This window comes from Wickerhamomyces ciferrii, contig 00030 (genome assembly GCF_000313485.1).
Source record: "Wickerhamomyces ciferrii WGS project CAIF00000000 data, strain NRRL Y-1031 F-60-10, contig 00030, whole genome shotgun sequence".
Classification (NCBI taxonomy): Eukaryota; Fungi; Ascomycota; class Saccharomycetes; order Phaffomycetales; family Wickerhamomycetaceae; genus Hansenula; species Hansenula ciferrii.
Genome location: NW_011887710.1, coordinates 24,315 through 42,600, shown reverse-complemented (window position 1 = coordinate 42,600; position 18,286 = coordinate 24,315). Strand labels below are relative to the sequence as shown.

General features: G+C 29.5%; 12 protein-coding genes across 12 annotated transcripts; 6 read left to right on the top strand and 6 right to left on the bottom strand.

Annotated features, from left to right (window-relative positions):
• Positions 1-73: 73 nt before the first annotated feature.
• Positions 74-1,312, bottom strand: CMG1 (Cmg1p; the record flags this gene model as incomplete). The annotated part of the gene is made up of 1 exon (XM_011277902.1): positions 74-1,312. The coding sequence occupies one exon, from the start codon at positions 1,310-1,312 to the stop codon at positions 74-76; it is 1,239 nt and encodes a 412-aa protein (XP_011276204.1).
• A 236-nt stretch (positions 1,313-1,548) lies between these two features.
• On the bottom strand, positions 1,549-3,602 carry DCS2 (5'-(N(7)-methyl 5'-triphosphoguanosine)-(mRNA) diphosphatase; the record flags this gene model as incomplete). The annotated part of the gene is made up of 3 exons (XM_011277901.1): positions 1,549-2,580; positions 2,901-3,478; positions 3,593-3,602. 3 exons carry the CDS (start codon positions 3,600-3,602, stop codon positions 1,549-1,551), a joined length of 1,620 nt encoding a protein of 539 aa, XP_011276203.1.
• A 344-nt stretch (positions 3,603-3,946) lies between these two features.
• On the top strand, positions 3,947-4,621 carry ALG14 (N-acetylglucosaminyldiphosphodolichol N-acetylglucosaminyltransferase anchoring subunit ALG14; the record flags this gene model as incomplete). The annotated part of the gene is made up of 1 exon (XM_011277900.1): positions 3,947-4,621. The coding sequence occupies one exon, from the start codon at positions 3,947-3,949 to the stop codon at positions 4,619-4,621; it is 675 nt and encodes a 224-aa protein (XP_011276202.1).
• Positions 4,622-5,267: 646 nt separating this feature from the next.
• BN7_1442 (uncharacterized protein) lies at positions 5,268-6,191 on the top strand (the record flags this gene model as incomplete). Its single annotated transcript, XM_011277899.1, has 1 exon — positions 5,268-6,191. The coding sequence occupies one exon, from the start codon at positions 5,268-5,270 to the stop codon at positions 6,189-6,191; it is 924 nt and encodes a 307-aa protein (XP_011276201.1).
• Positions 6,192-6,518: 327 nt separating this feature from the next.
• Positions 6,519-8,015, top strand: BN7_1441 (uncharacterized protein; the record flags this gene model as incomplete). The annotated part of the gene is made up of 1 exon (XM_011277898.1): positions 6,519-8,015. The coding sequence occupies one exon, from the start codon at positions 6,519-6,521 to the stop codon at positions 8,013-8,015; it is 1,497 nt and encodes a 498-aa protein (XP_011276200.1).
• Positions 8,016-8,023: 8 nt separating this feature from the next.
• BN7_1440 (putative WD repeat-containing protein) lies at positions 8,024-9,463 on the bottom strand (the record flags this gene model as incomplete). Its single annotated transcript, XM_011277897.1, has 1 exon — positions 8,024-9,463. One exon carries the CDS (start codon positions 9,461-9,463, stop codon positions 8,024-8,026), a length of 1,440 nt encoding a protein of 479 aa, XP_011276199.1.
• A 262-nt stretch (positions 9,464-9,725) lies between these two features.
• Positions 9,726-10,309, top strand: DDP1 (polyphosphatase DDP1; the record flags this gene model as incomplete). The annotated part of the gene is made up of 2 exons (XM_011277896.1): positions 9,726-9,759; positions 9,831-10,309. The coding sequence occupies 2 exons, from the start codon at positions 9,726-9,728 to the stop codon at positions 10,307-10,309; spliced, it is 513 nt and encodes a 170-aa protein (XP_011276198.1).
• A 63-nt stretch (positions 10,310-10,372) lies between these two features.
• On the bottom strand, positions 10,373-11,320 carry GET4 (the record flags this gene model as incomplete). The annotated part of the gene is made up of 1 exon (XM_011277895.1): positions 10,373-11,320. The coding sequence occupies one exon, from the start codon at positions 11,318-11,320 to the stop codon at positions 10,373-10,375; it is 948 nt and encodes a 315-aa protein (XP_011276197.1).
• A 484-nt stretch (positions 11,321-11,804) lies between these two features.
• Positions 11,805-13,967, top strand: SEY1 (dynamin-like GTPase SEY1; the record flags this gene model as incomplete). Its single annotated transcript, XM_011277894.1, has 1 exon — positions 11,805-13,967. The coding sequence occupies one exon, from the start codon at positions 11,805-11,807 to the stop codon at positions 13,965-13,967; it is 2,163 nt and encodes a 720-aa protein (XP_011276196.1).
• A 446-nt stretch (positions 13,968-14,413) lies between these two features.
• Positions 14,414-15,622, top strand: BN7_1436 (Zinc metalloprotease; the record flags this gene model as incomplete). Its single annotated transcript, XM_011277893.1, has 1 exon — positions 14,414-15,622. One exon carries the CDS (start codon positions 14,414-14,416, stop codon positions 15,620-15,622), a length of 1,209 nt encoding a protein of 402 aa, XP_011276195.1.
• A 108-nt stretch (positions 15,623-15,730) lies between these two features.
• SWT1 (mRNA-processing endoribonuclease) lies at positions 15,731-17,290 on the bottom strand (the record flags this gene model as incomplete). Its single annotated transcript, XM_011277892.1, has 1 exon — positions 15,731-17,290. The coding sequence occupies one exon, from the start codon at positions 17,288-17,290 to the stop codon at positions 15,731-15,733; it is 1,560 nt and encodes a 519-aa protein (XP_011276194.1).
• A 489-nt stretch (positions 17,291-17,779) lies between these two features.
• BN7_1434 (60S ribosomal protein eL34) lies at positions 17,780-18,154 on the bottom strand (the record flags this gene model as incomplete). Its single annotated transcript, XM_011277891.1, has 1 exon — positions 17,780-18,154. One exon carries the CDS (start codon positions 18,152-18,154, stop codon positions 17,780-17,782), a length of 375 nt encoding a protein of 124 aa, XP_011276193.1.
• Positions 18,155-18,286: the final 132 nt, after the last annotated feature.

Genomic DNA, 18,286 nt, shown 5'->3' with positions numbered 1-18,286 from the left:
ATTCTACGATGAGATTAGGTACATTTATATTCAGGAATGAAATGTAGATTATTTTCTTCCTAATTGTAGTAATTTATTGGTGATCTTCGGGAGTTAAACCAGGACAGTGACTGAAAAGATCGGTTTGATTTATATACCTTGTTCCGCAGTAATAACAATAATCAAAATCTGTTCTGAGAAACATGTATAGCTTCTCTATTTGTGCATCTAACGAAAGTTCTTGAAACATTAATAGTTCATCATCATCCTCTTCATCTTCTTCTTCTCTTGATATGGTCTCATTGTCATTTTTCTTTTCTTGATCATTTGAGGATCCATTAGACTCTATTTCATCCAATTTTATTTCATCATCATTATTGGCAGACTTTGGTGAATCTAGTATCTCAGTTATTTGATTCCTTTCTTTACTTTCTCTTTTCATTTTCAGTATAAATTTAACATAGCCTCTCCAAAGAACATTAACATCTAATGGATTAACAGTTTCAATATTGGGTATATCAGCACCACCAGTTAATTGCCAACAAAGTTTTTGCATCTTGTGTAATAATCGTTCTTTAACAGCCTCGGCATCTTCAGCAATTAATCGTTCTCTGAAAAGTTTGGTTTGTTCTTCTGTGAGTCCATCTTTGGGTATCTTAGCTTCAATTTTAGGATCAGCTTTATGTTCTTTTATTCCTTCTCTCCCCTTTATATTTACCAATTGTAATGGTTCTAATAGCGCGTCTTTATTTTTTTTATCAATACCTAATGTATCACCAATCTTGAACCCCATTTTTTCCATTATTGATAACCCTTTAGAAGAGGATTTAGCATGTGTTGAAATTGGTCGTATAACATCAATATCAAAATGTGAATCATCTTCATCTTCACTTGTTTTTTCTTGTTCTTTCTCATGATGATCATCATCAATAATTTGGCCAAATAATGATTGATTATTATGTGGAGTTTGTTTTAGCTTATCCTTTTGATCTTGACCAATTTTCTCAAACTCATATTGTGGTTTTAATCTAGGTTCCTCTTTCGACCGAAGGCTTTGAGGCCTTGTAGTTTCATCTTCTTGTATTTGAATATTCATATAGTCATCATCATCACTTCCACTAGCAATTTTATTACCATCAACAGTCTGACTTTCACCTAAACTGGGCCGTATATCATCCACATCGTTTGATTGAATCTTGTCCGTTTTAAAAGTGAATTTGGGGAGTGTTGTCTTCTTTTGCACCTTACGAGGAACTAAAACTTCTTCAGACCCACTCTCATCAGAATCATCGTCAAATCCAAGATCAACTCTTCTCTTTTCAGCCATAGTCATTGTGATAAATGTTATTTAAAATCAAGTGAAGATCAAGTCAAAAATATCCAGTCAATGTACACACTAAAATTTAATTTTCGTGCGATGATGGTGATGTCAAAGAAAAAGGAACAAATATTACATATCGCGGATTTTCTTGATTCATACAAACGATTAATTATCCGAACTTATACTACAATTTTGTATTTATAAGGTCATTAAAAAGCTTTCGTTATGAGATATATTGTTATTTGTAATCATTGTTTGACATTCAATTCTTCAATATCATCTTTTGGGAATTCGGTTGGTAATCCCAATTCTTTTAATCTATCAGATTGAACTTTCTTCAAGCCATTAACCCATAATGGATGATTTTCACCAATAACATAAGAAATAGTTTTATTTGAGAAACCTTTTGGACCTAAATAATTTAATTGTTCAATAACATCTTCTAACAAGATGGCTTTACCAGCTGCAATACCATCACCTAATCCAGGATGTAAAATATTAACAACATGAATATGGAAATGATAATATGAAGGTTGATAATGAATGAATAAACGTAATTCATCTGGTAAAACTTGTCCATTATAACTTGATGCAACAACTTTTCTAATTTTTAAATTCAAATCTTGTAACCATTCTTTATGTGAAGGATTTAAATCTCTAAGTGATTTGATATCTTCACGATAAACAATTGCAACTAGATATAAAGCATCAAGACTTAAACCATCCCATTTCATATCTGGTAATAATACAAAACCTTTTTCTTTATCAAGATCATTATAAACAATTTTTTCAGCTTCTGCACCTTCATGTAAGATATTTCCAACCCATTTCAATCTATCACCAGTCATTGTTTTAATATATGGAACAACATAGTTGTTATAAACTTCAGGAGTTTCTTCAATTAAATGATATTGTTGTTGAGTATATTTCTTAATATGAACTTCAGTTGCAGGCCAAATTAAATTTAATTTTGAAGTTGGATTAGTTTCAAGATCTTGTTTTAAAGTACAAAGCCCCCAATGATAAATGTCATTTTGTGTTGTTGTTGCGATTTGTTCTATAGTATTTATACATGGAATATTATCAGTCGAAGTTCCATCATCAAGTAAAAAATTTGTCTTTTCTAGAGTTATAATTGCATCTTTTGAATCAATTTGACCTAATAATGCTGTTGATTTTGTTTGTGGGTTTGAAACCAAGACTCTTTTGAATTGGAATTTTGGGATTAAAGTATCTAATGACATGATATGACTATGATTAAGAATTTCAATTGAATTGATCTAACAAGAATCACAAGAATTGATAAAGAAGGGGTTTCATAGAAAAAAAAAGATTTCATTATGGAGAAGCAATAAAGATTTTTTAGTTCTATGCGCGAATTCTTCAGATCTGATCAGATGGTTCAAAATCATCAACAACTTTCCAAAAGTAGACTACAACGTTAAATATTCTTCTCCAATTCATTTCATTATTATTCTATTAGTGCGAAGGCATTCATATATAAACAACCTAGCCTTTTGTGGTTTTTTTTTAGCTCATTTTTCCTTTTTCCTTCATTATATATCTAACCTCTTATAAAGATCCAATAAATTAAAAATACAATAAATAATCCAACACCAGCAATAGGAGCATATTGTTGTATTAATAAATCAAAATTTATTTTATGAGCAGCTTTTCTATATTTTTTAGATTCCATTCTAATTGATGAAGAAACTTCAGACATTTTATCTAATGAATCACCACGATATAATAAGTCTTCAATATTTTTACTCATAACTGCTTTAACATCAGCTAAATCACTATTTAATTTATCTAAATTAGATTGAGCTCTTTGATCTTGATAAATTTTTTTAGTTTTTTTCATATAATTATCAAATGAAACATATTGATAAGGTCTTGTATCAGGTCTTAAACTATCAGAACCATGAGATTGAGAAAATTCATTTGAAATTTCTGAAATGTAAGAGAATGCTAATTTTCTTGGATAAGATTTTTCACATATAACAAAATAAATTATTGAATCTTTAATTAAATAATGTATTTGAAAATTATCACTTTCAATTGATGCTCTTGGTTCAGAATTAGGTGTTATTCTTGAAATGATTAATTTGACTTTCTTTTTTTGTTCTGCTAAACTTGGATCGTTATCATCATCAACAGATCCTGATAATGGAAGACCTAATTGTATTATGTTAATATATGATTTCTAAATTGTATAAAATATCTTGATGTTCATATGCAGTGTATCAAAAAACACTAAAATTCATCAAGAAACTCAGCAACTTCCAATACTCACCATCATTTCTGAATATAAGAGTAGATTTGATCATTGTGTAATAAAATATATCAAAAGAGAAGACTTCAAAAAGAGAAGAAACTGGTATAAAATAAGCACTTTCAAAGTTTCCATAGTATTAAATTTTAAATTCTTAAACAGTGTACGTAAACATTAAGAAAAAAGTAGAAATTAAGATCCGAGGGGGTATAAATTTATGCACGTGAAATTCATGTGACACGACCTCGTAATTTAACCATCATGAATAAACATTTTGATCATGACATCAGAAATAATCAATATTCATCACAATTCTTTTAAAGAATGTATTGAATTTTATTCAGCTGGGATATTAATTGATACAGTTCAACATGGGAAAATTTGAAATTGAAGTTGCGGTTTGTTCATTTCTGGTTATAATAATTGTGCTATGTATTAGATTAATATTTGCATTACCTTCATTAAAACATCATCAAATTAAAACATCACCATTGAAATCCATTGAGGATAAGAATGTTATGGTGTTATTAGGATCTGGTGGTCATACGGGGGAAATGATACGGATATTATCAGGATCTAATACCATTCCAAAAGTTCATAATTTACATTTCATTACAAGTTCTGGAGATTCAACTTCATTAATTCATTTAAAGAAATTTATAAATGAAACAAATATTGAAACAAAAACTGAAAGTTTAGAATTACCAAGAGCAAGAAAAGTTGGTGAAGGTTTTGTATCATCTATAATATCAACTGTGAAAAGTATATTATTTACATTTATTCAATTCTCCAAATTAAAAATCAAACCTGATGTATTAATTGTTAATGGACCAGGTACTTCAGTTCCAATTTGTTATTATTTCTTTCTTTTAAAATTCCTTGGGATTGGTAAAACAAAGATAATTTATATTGAAAGTTTAGCAAGAGTTAATGATTTAAGTCTTAGTGGGAAGTTATGTTATTTGATTAGTGATCGATTTATAGTTCAATGGAATAAGTTACAAAAGAGGTATCCAAATTCAGAATGTTATGGAATAATGGTTTAGATGTTAGGTTCAATGGATTGGTAATCGCCAACATCAAATACCTTACACTTAATAAGTACTACAATTCACTAACTTCTCATGATCCATGTTATAAAATTGCTTTTGGTAATAATCGTTAATTAAATATCGTAGTCTTAGTTTTTCGTAATGGACTAGATCTCGATATACAAAGTCTTTAAAATTGACATAATTAATCATAAGATAACGTTAAGTATTCCCCAATTCAGGCGTCAATAACAGAGTCGATTTCAGAGTCTTGTACAATGACTTTTTCAGGCTCCCGGTATAAGTTTCAAATTTGCTTATCTTAATAATCAAGACTAGTCTTTATCTCGGGGAAAGTTTCGGTGGTTTTCAAAATTTTGACACTTTTTCATAACTTTCTGTGTAAATGCTTTGATATTCACACATTAAAGATAAGAATATACTTACTATTTGCGTGATTGATCAGTAAATATCTCATCTCCATTATCATATCCAATCAAAAATTTGGTGTTGTGGAATCATATATATATAGAGCTGGTATTCTACTTTGAACCAAAGAACTGGGGTGGTACATGACTCTGTAAATATAAGACCAATTAGAGAACTGGTATAGATCATCATACAAGTTAGAGAATCCAATTAATAAATAACAGGTTATATAATGTCAACAACAACTACACAAACTACAGAATCAGTTCCTTCAACTCTGAAAGTGGAAAGTAAACACCATGAAGGTTTTGAACAAGTTGCTGAAGGTGTTTCAAACATAACATTTGGTGGTGATGATTTAGCATATCCATATAGAAAACCAGAATTTAAAGATAAATATGAAGAACGTAAATGGGTTTTGGAACATACCGCTGCTGCTTTTAGATATTTAGCAAGATTTAATTATCAAGAAGGTGCTTCAGGTCATATTTCTGTTAGAGATCCAGTTGATCCACATACTTTTTGGATTAATCCATTAGGTAGACATTTTGGTTTAATGAGAGCTAAAGATTTAGTTCATATTAATGAAAAAGGTGAAGTTATTGGTGGTAATAAACATGTTGTTAATGCAGCGGGTTTCCAAATCCATTCAGAAATTCATCAAGCAAGACCAGATGTTAATGCTGCTGTTCATAGTCATTCTATTTATGGTAAAGCTTATAGTGCATTTGGTAAACCATTAGAAATGTTGAATCAAGATTCTACATTATTTTATAAATCACATACTGTTTATAATACATTTGGTGGTGTTGTTTTTGAAAATGAAGAAGGTAAAAGATTGGCTAAAGCTTTGGGAGATAATAGATGTATTATTTTACAAAATCATGGGTTATTAACAACAGGTTCCACTGTGGATGAAGCTGCTTATTTATTTGGTTTAATGGAAAGAACTTGTCAAGTTCAAATGATTGCTGATCAACATCCAGAAACTAAAATCTTGATTGATGAAGAAGAAGCTACTTATACTGCACATATGATTGCTGATCCAGAATCTGTTCATGCTGAATTTGCACCAGAATATGAATGGGAATTAGAAACCAGTAATGGAGCATTTTTATTTAAAGATGAATCATACAAAACTGACGCATTTTGGTAATTTATTGAACCAATATTATCTATTTTATCTACAAAAGTATCACTATTATTATATTAAATATTCTGTATTTATTTCTACTTTTAATTTATGACTCTGTTGATTATTATGAAATAGGTTTCTTTGAATGTAGCGCTTAAGTTCTTTACCGCTGTGATTTTAGTTTGATTTCAAACCACAAAAGCATAAAAATATCCATTAAATAAAAGACACAAAACATCAACACTTGCAAAACAACAGCCGCTGTGACAATAAATGATTCAAATGATCGTATGAAACATTTCAATAAAGTTAATTGACAGGAAATTTGAGTTTCCATTGAATTGAACAATGGAAAGTGGAACTGTGGAATCAACATCATCAATATTAGAAACAAACAACAACAATGAGAGCTCCAATAGTAATCAAGACAGTGGTTCTATACAATTTCAATCATTACCAGCATTATTCCTTAGATCTAAACAGAAATCACTCAAGAATAGATTCAAATCAGTTAAAGTTTCTGATAAAACACCATCAATTATTAATTCCTCTAGTGAAGAACAAGAATCATCCAGTTCTACATCACCAATAACGGATCAATCAACTGAAAGGAGATTACCATTTTCATCAATAACATCACCAAGAGTAACATCATCATCATCATCGTCATCATTACCAACACCACCACCAGAAAATCAAATCAATTTTCTTGGTCTTCCACCAGAAATCTTAAAAATGATTATTTATCATGTTTATTTATCCAAAAGTTCAATTATTCCAATTGTAACATGTTGTCGTGAAATTTATGAAACATTTGCTTATTTGATTTATATGACAAAAGTTGTTTCTATAAATAATGATTTAAGACTTTTCAAAGATGGTGGGTTAAGTGCATATAAAACTCTTGATTTTATTGATAGAAATCAATCTAATGTCGCAACCCAAATAACTGTCTTAACAATGAAATCAACTTTATCACATACCAATATTAGATCAGAAAATAATTTATTATCAATAAATAGTAAACTATTTTTAAAACTTTTACCAAAAATGAGAAATCTTGTTGTATTAACAATTGAATCTGATGAACATCAATTGTTATTTCAATCTTTATGTCATTTACCAGAACATTTACAAGTCTTAAGATTATATTTCAAATTAACTCAACGTCATTTATCTAAAATTGATGGTCCAATATTAAAAGATGATCAATTGAAAAATTTATCACACGTTAAAAATCTTCAATTTATAGATTTTGATTTTAAAAAAACAGCAATTGATAACGTTCAACATAGACATCCAGAATTAGGAGATCATGAACTTTTCAATAATCATGCATCACATCTAATAATTAGACCAGTTATTAGATCAGGAATAGGTAATTTGATAAATTACATCAAAGGTAAAGATACCACTTCCATAACAAAATCAAATATTGGTAAAATTTTCTATGAATTTATGTTGAAAAATAGACATGAATTAATTAAAGTTGAATTTGCTGGTATTGATATGAATTTAATTTTAAGTAGAACTAGTCATCTCTTTCCTTTCAACTTCCCCAAATTAAGAATGTTATTTTTTGATACCATTACAAGAGAAACTTTATCAGATTGGATACCCATGTTTGAAGAAGTAAATAAATCTCAAACATATAGAAACAAATTACCATTGATGGTTTATTATGATAGATTATCACAAAGAATTTATTATAAAGATACTAGATATCAAAATGATCCAGAATCTGATAGACCAAAAGATCCATGTGATCTTAAAAATTGGGAATATTCAGAGCAAGTAGCAGCAGCATATGCAATTTTAAATCAAAAAAGAAATATTAAATATTAATAGTTAGATCATTTTTTAGATTCAACAAATTTTTTCAAAGCTTCTCTTGGATCTTCTAAATTAATATTATTTTCAATTTTTTCAGCATCTGTAGTACCCCAAATAAATTTTTGTTTTTTAGGTTCATCATTATCATTTGTTTTTGATTTTTTGGATTTGTTTAATTCAGCTAATTCATTCATATTATAAGCAATATTTGAAGTTGAAGAAGTTATAAAATTATCATTTTCATCAAAATTTTTCCTCTTCTTAGGTTTATTATTAATTGAAATTTTAATCCCATTTTTAGAAACTTGTGGATTAAATAAAATTTCTAATTTCCCAGATTTAAAACCAACAATTATTTGATTAATCTCCTCTTTCCATGAAATACTTGTAATTTCTTCATCATATGATAATTTTTCTAATGTTACTAAATCAGATTTATCCAATATATGTAATTCATTTTTCCCCAAATCTTGTTCATTATTGATAAAAGTTATTATAAATTGATCATGATAAATTAATTGATTTGTATAAGGGGTATCCATAGTTTTGAAATTAAGTCTTTGAATAACTGGTCTTGATAAATCAGTTCTTAGGTCATATAATTTTAATGAATAATCAGAACTTCTTACTACTATTGAATTTTCATCAGTAGTTGAAGTTTCAATGGCCATGATTTTACTATTGAGTTGAATTTCTTTCATAGGTCTTTTCAAATTTGTAGCTAAGTCCCAAATAGTCAATCTTGAATCATTATCAATGACAATAATATATTTAGAATCAATTGTATATCTAATAAATTTAACTTTAGTTTTCTTACCTTTATCTTTAATGAAAACAACTGATTCTTGTTGCTTAGTTTTCAAATTCCATATCCTGAATGTAGAATCATTCGAACATGTTATAAATTTATCAGGATTTGTGGGAGACCATGAACAATCTGTAATTATATCTGTATGTCCTTTTGTCTTGGTAACATCATATATATAACGATCACCTTCTGGGAATTCATGTATGGTTGAACCCTTTGAGTCAAGAGCTCTAAATGAAAAACCAGAATTAGGAATTGCTAATAAATCACCTCTTGAATTTGTTTTTAAAATTTTAATGAATTTAGTCTCATAAATTTCTAATGATTTAACAGGGTTTGAAGAGATTGGATTCATTTGATTAAAGTCATAAATGTTTAAGTTTAAATCATTTGATGAAGAATATAATTTATCACCATGAGGAGAGAATGTAGTTGATTCGATACGTCTGGTGTGAGGGTCTAATTGGAAAGAATGGGTTATTGGGAATTGTTCTTTATCATCATCACTATCACTATCATCACTGTCACTATTATCAGACTCAGATTCATCACTTTCTTTTGGTTGAACGGGTCTTAAGTACCTGGAATAAATATCATGATTTTGAGCACCAGCAGTATTTCCTTCACCGAATCCAATTGGTAATGAGTCCATATCCTTTTCTCTTTCTTTAATTGGTTTCCGTTAAATTTACTTCAATAATCCAATACAAATTTTACTTATACCCTCTATAACTTTCCGGTAAGAACAGCATTACCCGCGAATTTCTCAACCTGATGATGACTCTCGACTCTCGAGAAACCAGAAACGAAACACAAAGTTGAATCAAATTTAATGAAGAGATAATCATGAGATGGTCTTTTAGAAAGAATCTTCTTTTGATTGGAATCTTTTACTCAGAGTTATAGCTTAGGATATGAGTTTTGTTAGAACCACAGAATCACGAGTTGGTCGTGAGAATCAATGTAAGATTTATAAATTTAATGTCAAAAAAATTTCTTTAAATTCTAACTTTTAAAAGGTTATAATCCAGAAACTGGTGCAAGAATAGTCGCTGGATGTGTTGTATTGAACCAGGATCATTCAAAAGTATTATTGATTAGTTCTACTGGGCAAAAAAAGAGATGGGTTCTTCCCAAAGGTGGTGTTGAAATGGATGAAGCTGAATATGTAGATTCAGCAATTAGAGAAACTTGGGAAGAAGCTGGAGTAACTGGTAAAATAATACGATCTTTAGGTATGATTGATGATCTTAGACCACCAAAGGAATGGAATACAAATAAAGATGAATTCTTAAATCAAGAAATATTAAAACATCCACCACGTTCTGAATTTCATTTTTTTGAAATGGTTGTGGAGAAAGAATATGATGAATTTCCTGAATCTAATAAAAGATCAAGAAAATGGGTAAGTTATCATGAAGCTATTGAAGAGTTGATTAATGCGAAAAGATTGGAATTGAAAGAAGCCGTTGAAAGATCAAGTATACTTAAAAATTGAGTGTTTTATTTTCTTTTATATTGTATATTAATTGTTTTTTTTAGAATTCTTTAGATACTAAATTTATATACCACCACCACCAAGGAAACTGCTCATTAAACTTTGTAATGGATTTATATTTTTTGGAACCCTTATATCCAAGTATAATTCACCTAAATAATCAAAAGAATCATTTAATCCTGATTGAGTTATCACTTGATTATAATGATTTTTCAATTTTGAATAATATTGAGAATTTTTAGTTTGAATAGTTATTAAAGTCAATTGTAATAAGTTTAATAGTGGTACTGATTCAAAAATATGAAATTTTTCATTTAATTCTTCAATTGATTCATGTTGTAATTTACCATGATTGATTAAATTATTAATGAATTTTGTTAATGCTTCTTTAGCAATTTTAACATTTTCAATAAACAAATAATTCAATACAATTCTAGAAGCATATAATCCAGCATTTTCCAAACTTGGATCTTCTAAATACCATTCCCATATCAAATTGAAATATAAAGTAACACTTGCACTTGTCCCTAATAATAAATGTCTTTCAGCATCATAGGCCAAATCTGAAGGATTCTCTAGAAATTTAGCACCAATAACATCATGTAGGAAAGGATCACCAAATGGATATTCACCAAACTTGATTGACCAATTACTAGCTTCGATACTAACTTGTTTCAATGTTGGTTCTTGAGAAGGAAATAATGAAATCAATTGAATAATTTTAGATTTTGAATTTGAATCCACTGGTGTTTGTGATTCTGTATATACTTCCAACAAATAAGATGTTAAGTCTGAACCAGTAGCTGGTTGACTTGATTTTAGTAAGATTTGAGCAGCAATGTATAAGAGTTCAATGGCATCGGTATAAGCTTTAGCCTTGACGTTTCTATTGGCAATTGTTCTCAATGTTTGATGAGCTTCGTAGTAGTCTCCTTCTGCGATCTTCGCTTTGAATCTTTGCAAAGTTCTCTGAAGTTTTGGATTCTTGATGGTGATTGCGACGTCGGACATTCTGTGCTTGTTTTGAATCTTTTATTTGATGGCGGCTAATTAACTGGTGATGTTTTCGTTCTTTTATAATTTTGATTTTTGATTGTTTTGTTGAAAATGCTCACAGAAACGCGCGAATATTGGAATTGCTGGACAGACTTGAACGAACAGATAACCAACAACAAGAACATCAACAAGAACATCAACGAGACCATCAAGACAATCACCAAGAAGATAACAACAATGGCTGATTCCGTCGTCTCAAATGTCTCTGTCCAGGTCATCGATGAGGACAAGACATTCCAGTGAGTGTTATTAGCTGAATGTTATATACTTAGATCTCGTTATACTAATTAATACCAGAAACAATCAAATCAAAAAATATTTGAAAACAGTCTTACCAAAAGATCTTGGTCTAGATTATCATGTCATCTCAGTGTTTGGATCCCAATCCACAGGGAAATCTACACTTTTAAACGAGTTATTCCATACTCAATTCGATGTTATGAATGAAGCTAAAAGACAACAAACAACAAAAGGTATTTGGTTAGGTTATTCACCAGAAATTGAATCAAGTAAAAAAGAATCAGTTGAAAAATTACATCAAGAGAAAATCTTTGTTATGGATGTTGAAGGTTCTGATGGTAGAGAAAGAGGTGAAGATCAAGATTTTGAGCGTAAAGCTGCATTATTTGCCCTTTCAACTTCTGAAGTCTTGATTGTAAACATTTGGGAACATCAAGTTGGTTTATATCAAGGTGCAAATATGGGATTATTGAAAACTGTTTTCGAAGTTAATCTTTCATTGTTTGGTAATAAAGATCATAAAGTCTTGTTATTATTTGTTATTAGAGATCATGTTGGTTCAACTCCATTATCAAATTTATCTTCAACTTTAACAACTGATTTAGAAAAAATGTGGGATGGGATTAATAAACCAAGTAATGTTGATCCAAATGCAAAACTTTCAGATTATTTTGATTTGGAATTTACTGCTTTAGCTCATAAAGTTTTACAACCTGAAAAATTTCATTCAGATGTTGTTGAATTAGGTGATCGTTTTTCTGATTCCAAGAGAGATGATTATTTTTTCAAAACTGATTATAAACAAAATTTCCCAATTGATGGCTGGACTGTTTATGCTGAAAGATGTTGGGATCAAATTCAATCAAATAAAGATCTTGATTTACCAACTCAACAAATCCTTGTTGCAAGATTTAGATGTGATGAAATTATGAAAGAATCATTAGAATTATTTGATTCAAAATTTAATGAAGTTATTACAATCTTAGAATTTGCCAAGATTACAGGTTTAGATCTTTCAAAAGAATTCTTAACATTATCTTCATTAGCTTTAGAAAGTTTTGATTCACAAGCTTCACATTATAATAAGGCAGTTTATGAATCAAAGAGAAGTAATTTAAAATCAGATATTAATTTAAAGCTACGAGGTACTCTTGTTGATTATATTAAATTTTTGAAAAAATCACAATTAGAAATTTTCACAAAATCTTTTAATGATAAATCAACAAAAAAATTATCATTTGCTGAAAAATCTATTCAAGCAAGATCAATTGCATTAACAAATTTCACAAGTGAATTAGAACATTTGAAAAATATTGATCCAGAAGCATTTGATTATCAAATTGATCTTGAAGAATTTTCACAAGAATTAGATGATCAATTAATTAAAGTTCGTGAAAATGAAATTGAAAATTTAATCAATAAATTAAATAAAAAAATAAACCCATTAATTAAAAATAAAACTTTAGAATCTTTAAGTACACCAGATGAAAATATGTGGGATAGAATTTTGGAAAATTTCCAAACAAGTTTAAATTCAACACTTTCTAAATATAAAGACGATGAAGGTGGATATGATTTCAAAATTGTATCAGATGAATCAATAAATAAAGAAATAAAAAATAAAATTGAAAAATCAGCATGGATTTCATTTGATCTTTTCATTCATGATTATTTAAATGAAGATAACGTGGTAAACATCTTAAGACGTCAATTTGAAGATGTTTTCTCATATGATAAAGAAGGTATCCCAAGAACTTGGAAAACAGAATCAGAAATTTCAATTGCATATAGTGAAGCAACTGAATTCTCCTTAGGTTCATTGCCATTATTTTCAATTGCCAAATTATCAAATGGAACAGAAATTTTACCACCATTTACAACCTCTATTGAAGAAGAAGATGATGATGATGACGAAGAAGATCCTCATTCATTTGCTCATATCTTATCAGCTACACAACAATCTAAAATTAAGAAACAATTTTTAAAATTAGCTGAAATTAGCTATAGAGATGCAAATCGTTCAATTATTTCAAATATCTCTAGAATTCCACCATTTATGTATGCATTATTAATCATTTTGGGATGGAATGAATTCATGGCAATTTTAAGAAATCCATTATTGTTAGTCTTAGTTTTATTAATCGGTACAGGTGTTGTTTTCATACATTCAATGAATTTATGGGGACCTGTTAATACCGCTTTTGAAATGTTTTTAAGCCATGGTAAACAAATGTTGAGAAATGTTTTATTAGATGAACCACAACAACCTGTTTTAAATCAAAGAAATTCAAGTTTTGCTAGAAGAGAACAAGAAGTTGAAAGTTTTGAAATGGATGATTTATCTGAAAAGAAACATGATTGATATAATCGTTAAAAGTTGATTAAATTCAAATAGTTGAGAAAAAAATAAAGATTTGTGATCATAAATTTAAAAGGATTTTTTGTAATTTGACTATTAATCTCTAAATAGTATTCGTAGTTCTATTAATACTTATGTGTCAAAATAAATGCTGCCCATACCACTTACAATTCTGCCACAAAAAACAGTGTCATTCAACCCGCGTTTTTTCAGTAATGGTAAGAACCAGCCATCAGAAGAACCAGCCAACCAGCCTTTCAAAAGTTTCAAACTTCATGAGAATATCCATGAATTAGAGATCAAGAATTTTCCCTAATTTTTTCACATTCATGATCTATATGCTGGCTGCTTATAACAAGAACGCTACATTTGCAATTAGAAGGCTGGTGACGTTTACGCAATAGAAGAATATACTGATATCATAGAGAGATTATAGATCAAAGAACAAAATGAATCTACCTAGGAAATGGAATGTGTTGAATATAGATTCACCAAAGAAATATTATTATGGTGTTGATTTCTCAACAGAAAAGATTCATTATAGTCTTTATATTACTGATTTTTCAAATGTTTGGATAAGTGATGTTGATGAAGAAAAATTACACTTTAAAGCTATTCAAAATGGTATTGAGACGGAATCTATAAATGGTGTTTATCATACATTGATTTCTACATTTGAAAATAATTTTAATAGTGAAGATGTTGAAACTAGAGTAGATATGAATGAAATGAAAATTGATAAAGGGATACCACTGGAGCTAAGGTTAAATTTAGTGAAAGTATATAGCAATGCTGAATTGAATTGGAATTTTGATCTTGTGATATTACCTGATTCAAGTGCAATTACAATATTAAGAAATCTTATATTCCATTTATCAACTATAATATTTTCATTGAATGAATATAAGAATGATTTAATAAAAGTTGTTGAACATAAAGATAGTGCAATAAGATTTTTAGGTGAATCTATTGAAGGTATGAATGGTGGTCATTTGGTTTCAAGATGGGCTCCAAAGAATTCATCAAACGCTCAATCACTTCATTCCTTCAAGAAAGAAAAATTTGATAATTTATGGAGAGAAAAAAAACTACCCCAAATTGAAGATCAATATATCTGGAATGTATTGGATTCAAATACATCTAATTCAACATGGGATTACAGCACAAATTTCCAAGATCAACCACCTAAACAAACATTAGAAACAAAGGAAAGAAAACCAATAACTGATAGTTTTGAAGAAAACCCAGGTGAAGATGATTTTGTTCAAGTTGATGATGATACAGATGATGAAAGTCAAAGATTCGATTCTCTAAACATTGATGATCAAAAAGCCAAAAATTCTAAAAAAGAAGAGAAATCTCGAGATACAGATACTGAAAGTGAATCATCGAGAGAATCATCACCAAAGAAAACATCCTTAAATAAACAAAATGACCCTTCAACTCCAAGTCCAACTAAAGGATCACCTTCAAGAGAAAAATCTTCAGAACCTAATACCCAATCTCAATCTCAATCTAGAGAATCATCAAATACCCCAAATGACAAAGCGAAACCAAAACCAAAAAGACATTTTGGTATGATTGGACGGAAAAGAAAAGTAAGTCAAACTGAGTTTTCTCCAATAAAAGCTCAAAAGCAATTTCAAAGTGAAGATTGAAGTTAGAGCATTCTTGTGTATATACCCAAAACTATTGATGAAAATGAACGGTCGCTTTAATATAGTTCATGTAAATTGTAATTTTTGTTTTCATTCAATGTATTCCAACTATAAATGATCACTTATATACTCCCATCTCTCAATAAGTTTCTCTAAATCTGAATTTTTTGCTTCATTTTTTTTAACATAAAGACCTCTTAATACATTTGACCAGTATTTGATAAATTTATCTAGTTCTTGTTCAGATCTTGGAATATCAGTGAATTGTGTGAATTTTTTCCCTCTCATATTGAAAGGTTTAAAATGACCAGTTTTGAAGTATTCTGTGAAGACAGAGATCCAGAACTGTATTAATACTAATGAGCAATCCTTTAGTGATTTGATATTTGACTTTTCATAACCAACTAATTCAACATCATCCTCATATTCTTCATACATACAGTCATCTATAGCTGATAAGACTAATAATTGAACCTCCCTATGTATTAAATTTGATGCATCAAAGAAATCAGGTATCGTTATTAAATGGCTTTTGGAATTATTAGAAGATGCAGGTGGATCATGTTTGGAAGGTTCACTTGTTTCTTCGTCATTTGTGTATCCCTTATTGTAGTAGTGTTCTTGTTCTTCAGTTTCAATATAATCAGCACTTAGATCGGATTCCTGAATTTCAGATTGATTATTTCCATTAGAAATTGGTGGTATATATTCCGCTGTTTCTTGATAACTGTGATTGAAAGCTGGCGGTGGTGGTGAAGGTGATGCTCTCATGAGTGGTTCTGTATTTCCATGTTGTAAACCATTAGCATTTTCATTAAATGATTTTTCAGCTATAAGATTAGCAGACATTTTTTTCCTATATGAAACTGTTTTAATATCATTTGCTAAAGCTTTCATACAAAGATTTTTATCATTTGATAATAATATTACCAATGCTTCATAATTTTGTTCAAAATATAAACAACAATCCAATATAGCATCATCTTTAATTGCATTTCTATCTAGATGCTCTTTCAGTTTTTGACCTCTAACAGCCGAACTTGAATCTGCAAGCTTTTTATATATCCAATCATTTGCCCATCTTGCTAAATGACCTATAGTTGTACCATCAAGTGTGTCGTCTGTCTTCTTTTTAGAGTTTTTCAATCCATCAAGTTCCAACATCACTGTTGAAGGTATAATGATCTTGTGATGATATTTGATATGAAGTTTAGCTAGTTCGTCTATGATATCTAGATGCGAAATGATGAAGTTTGTATCAATTATCATGATCGTATCTTTAGAAAGTCTCTCTCTGGGCGTTAGATCCTGATCATCTATGTTATTTGATGTTAATTCTGTGGGTAATATGGATTCCTGGTATTCTCTACCTCGTGAAATTGTGTTCAGTCTATTATCCATAACATAGTCAGCCACTAGTTGAACCTCTTCTTCATCATCCATCCCAAGCATGGGTATATCACCATCATCATCAATGCTGGTATCTGAACTCTTAGAGTTGTGTGTTTGTTGATGTACAACATTCCCAACAGCAGCATCATGAACTCTTTCTTCTAGCTTCACAGCACCAATTGGTCTTCCCGCTCTTGGTTTACCCACCGTGAGCACTTTGCTTCGATCTGACTTCGAGAGTCCTTCATCTGAGTAAATTGAGGGAAGCGCTGACATCTCTTTCTGTTGTTTTCTATTGTTTGTTTACCTTTATTGTTCAGATCAAGATCAAGAATTTAATTTTATATCCGAAGTGTCAACATCAATATGAAGACTAGAAACATTGCGGTAGTTCAAGGATATCTACTTATACAAATGGCTTCTATAGTAATCTACAATATCTTCAAAAGTTTTACAAGTATAAATATATTACATGAACTCATTACTTTTAAAAAACCAACCTATTTAAAAACCCGATATAAAAAAGCAAAAAGACCCAAACGAAAACAGAAAATAAAACATTAATGAATTAGAAAACTATCAATTTTGATATCTTGTGAAAGATGAACCTTGACGTTTGTATGGTATTTATGTATATGTATGTTTCATTCATTCATTGGAAAAAGGTACTTCATCTTTCTTTTACTATTTATATTATCATCATCAAAATATCATTTCTTCAACTTTCTTCTTTAAAATTTTAGACAACTTTAACACTCATTGAATTTATTTCTTAGATTTTGAAGCTTTCTTTTCAGCTTTTTGTTCTTTTTCAGATTGTTCTTTTAAAACTCTTTTGACAATTTTTTGTTCTTCAATTAAGAAAGCTCTAACAACTCTTTCTTTAACACAGTTGGCACATCTTGAACCACCATAAGCCCTTGAAACAGTTTTGTGAGTTTTAGAAACTTGAGCATATTCTCTTGGACGTAAAGCTGAAATACCTGGTAAAGCAGTACCACAATCACCACATTTTGGTCTAGTACCTGATTTTTTAACGTGTTGAGCACGTAAAACACCACCTGGAGTTTTAACAACTTTGATTTTGTTAGAACGGGTGTTGTATGGGTTTCTTCTTCTGTAGGTAACTCTTTGAGCCATTTTTAATTATAATTTATTCTGTATTGTATAGATTACTCAAATACCTTTACTATAATTCAAGTTCAAATTCAATGAAAACCTAAATCTATTACACTTCCCAGCCAGAAATTCGTGAAAATCTGCCATTTTTCA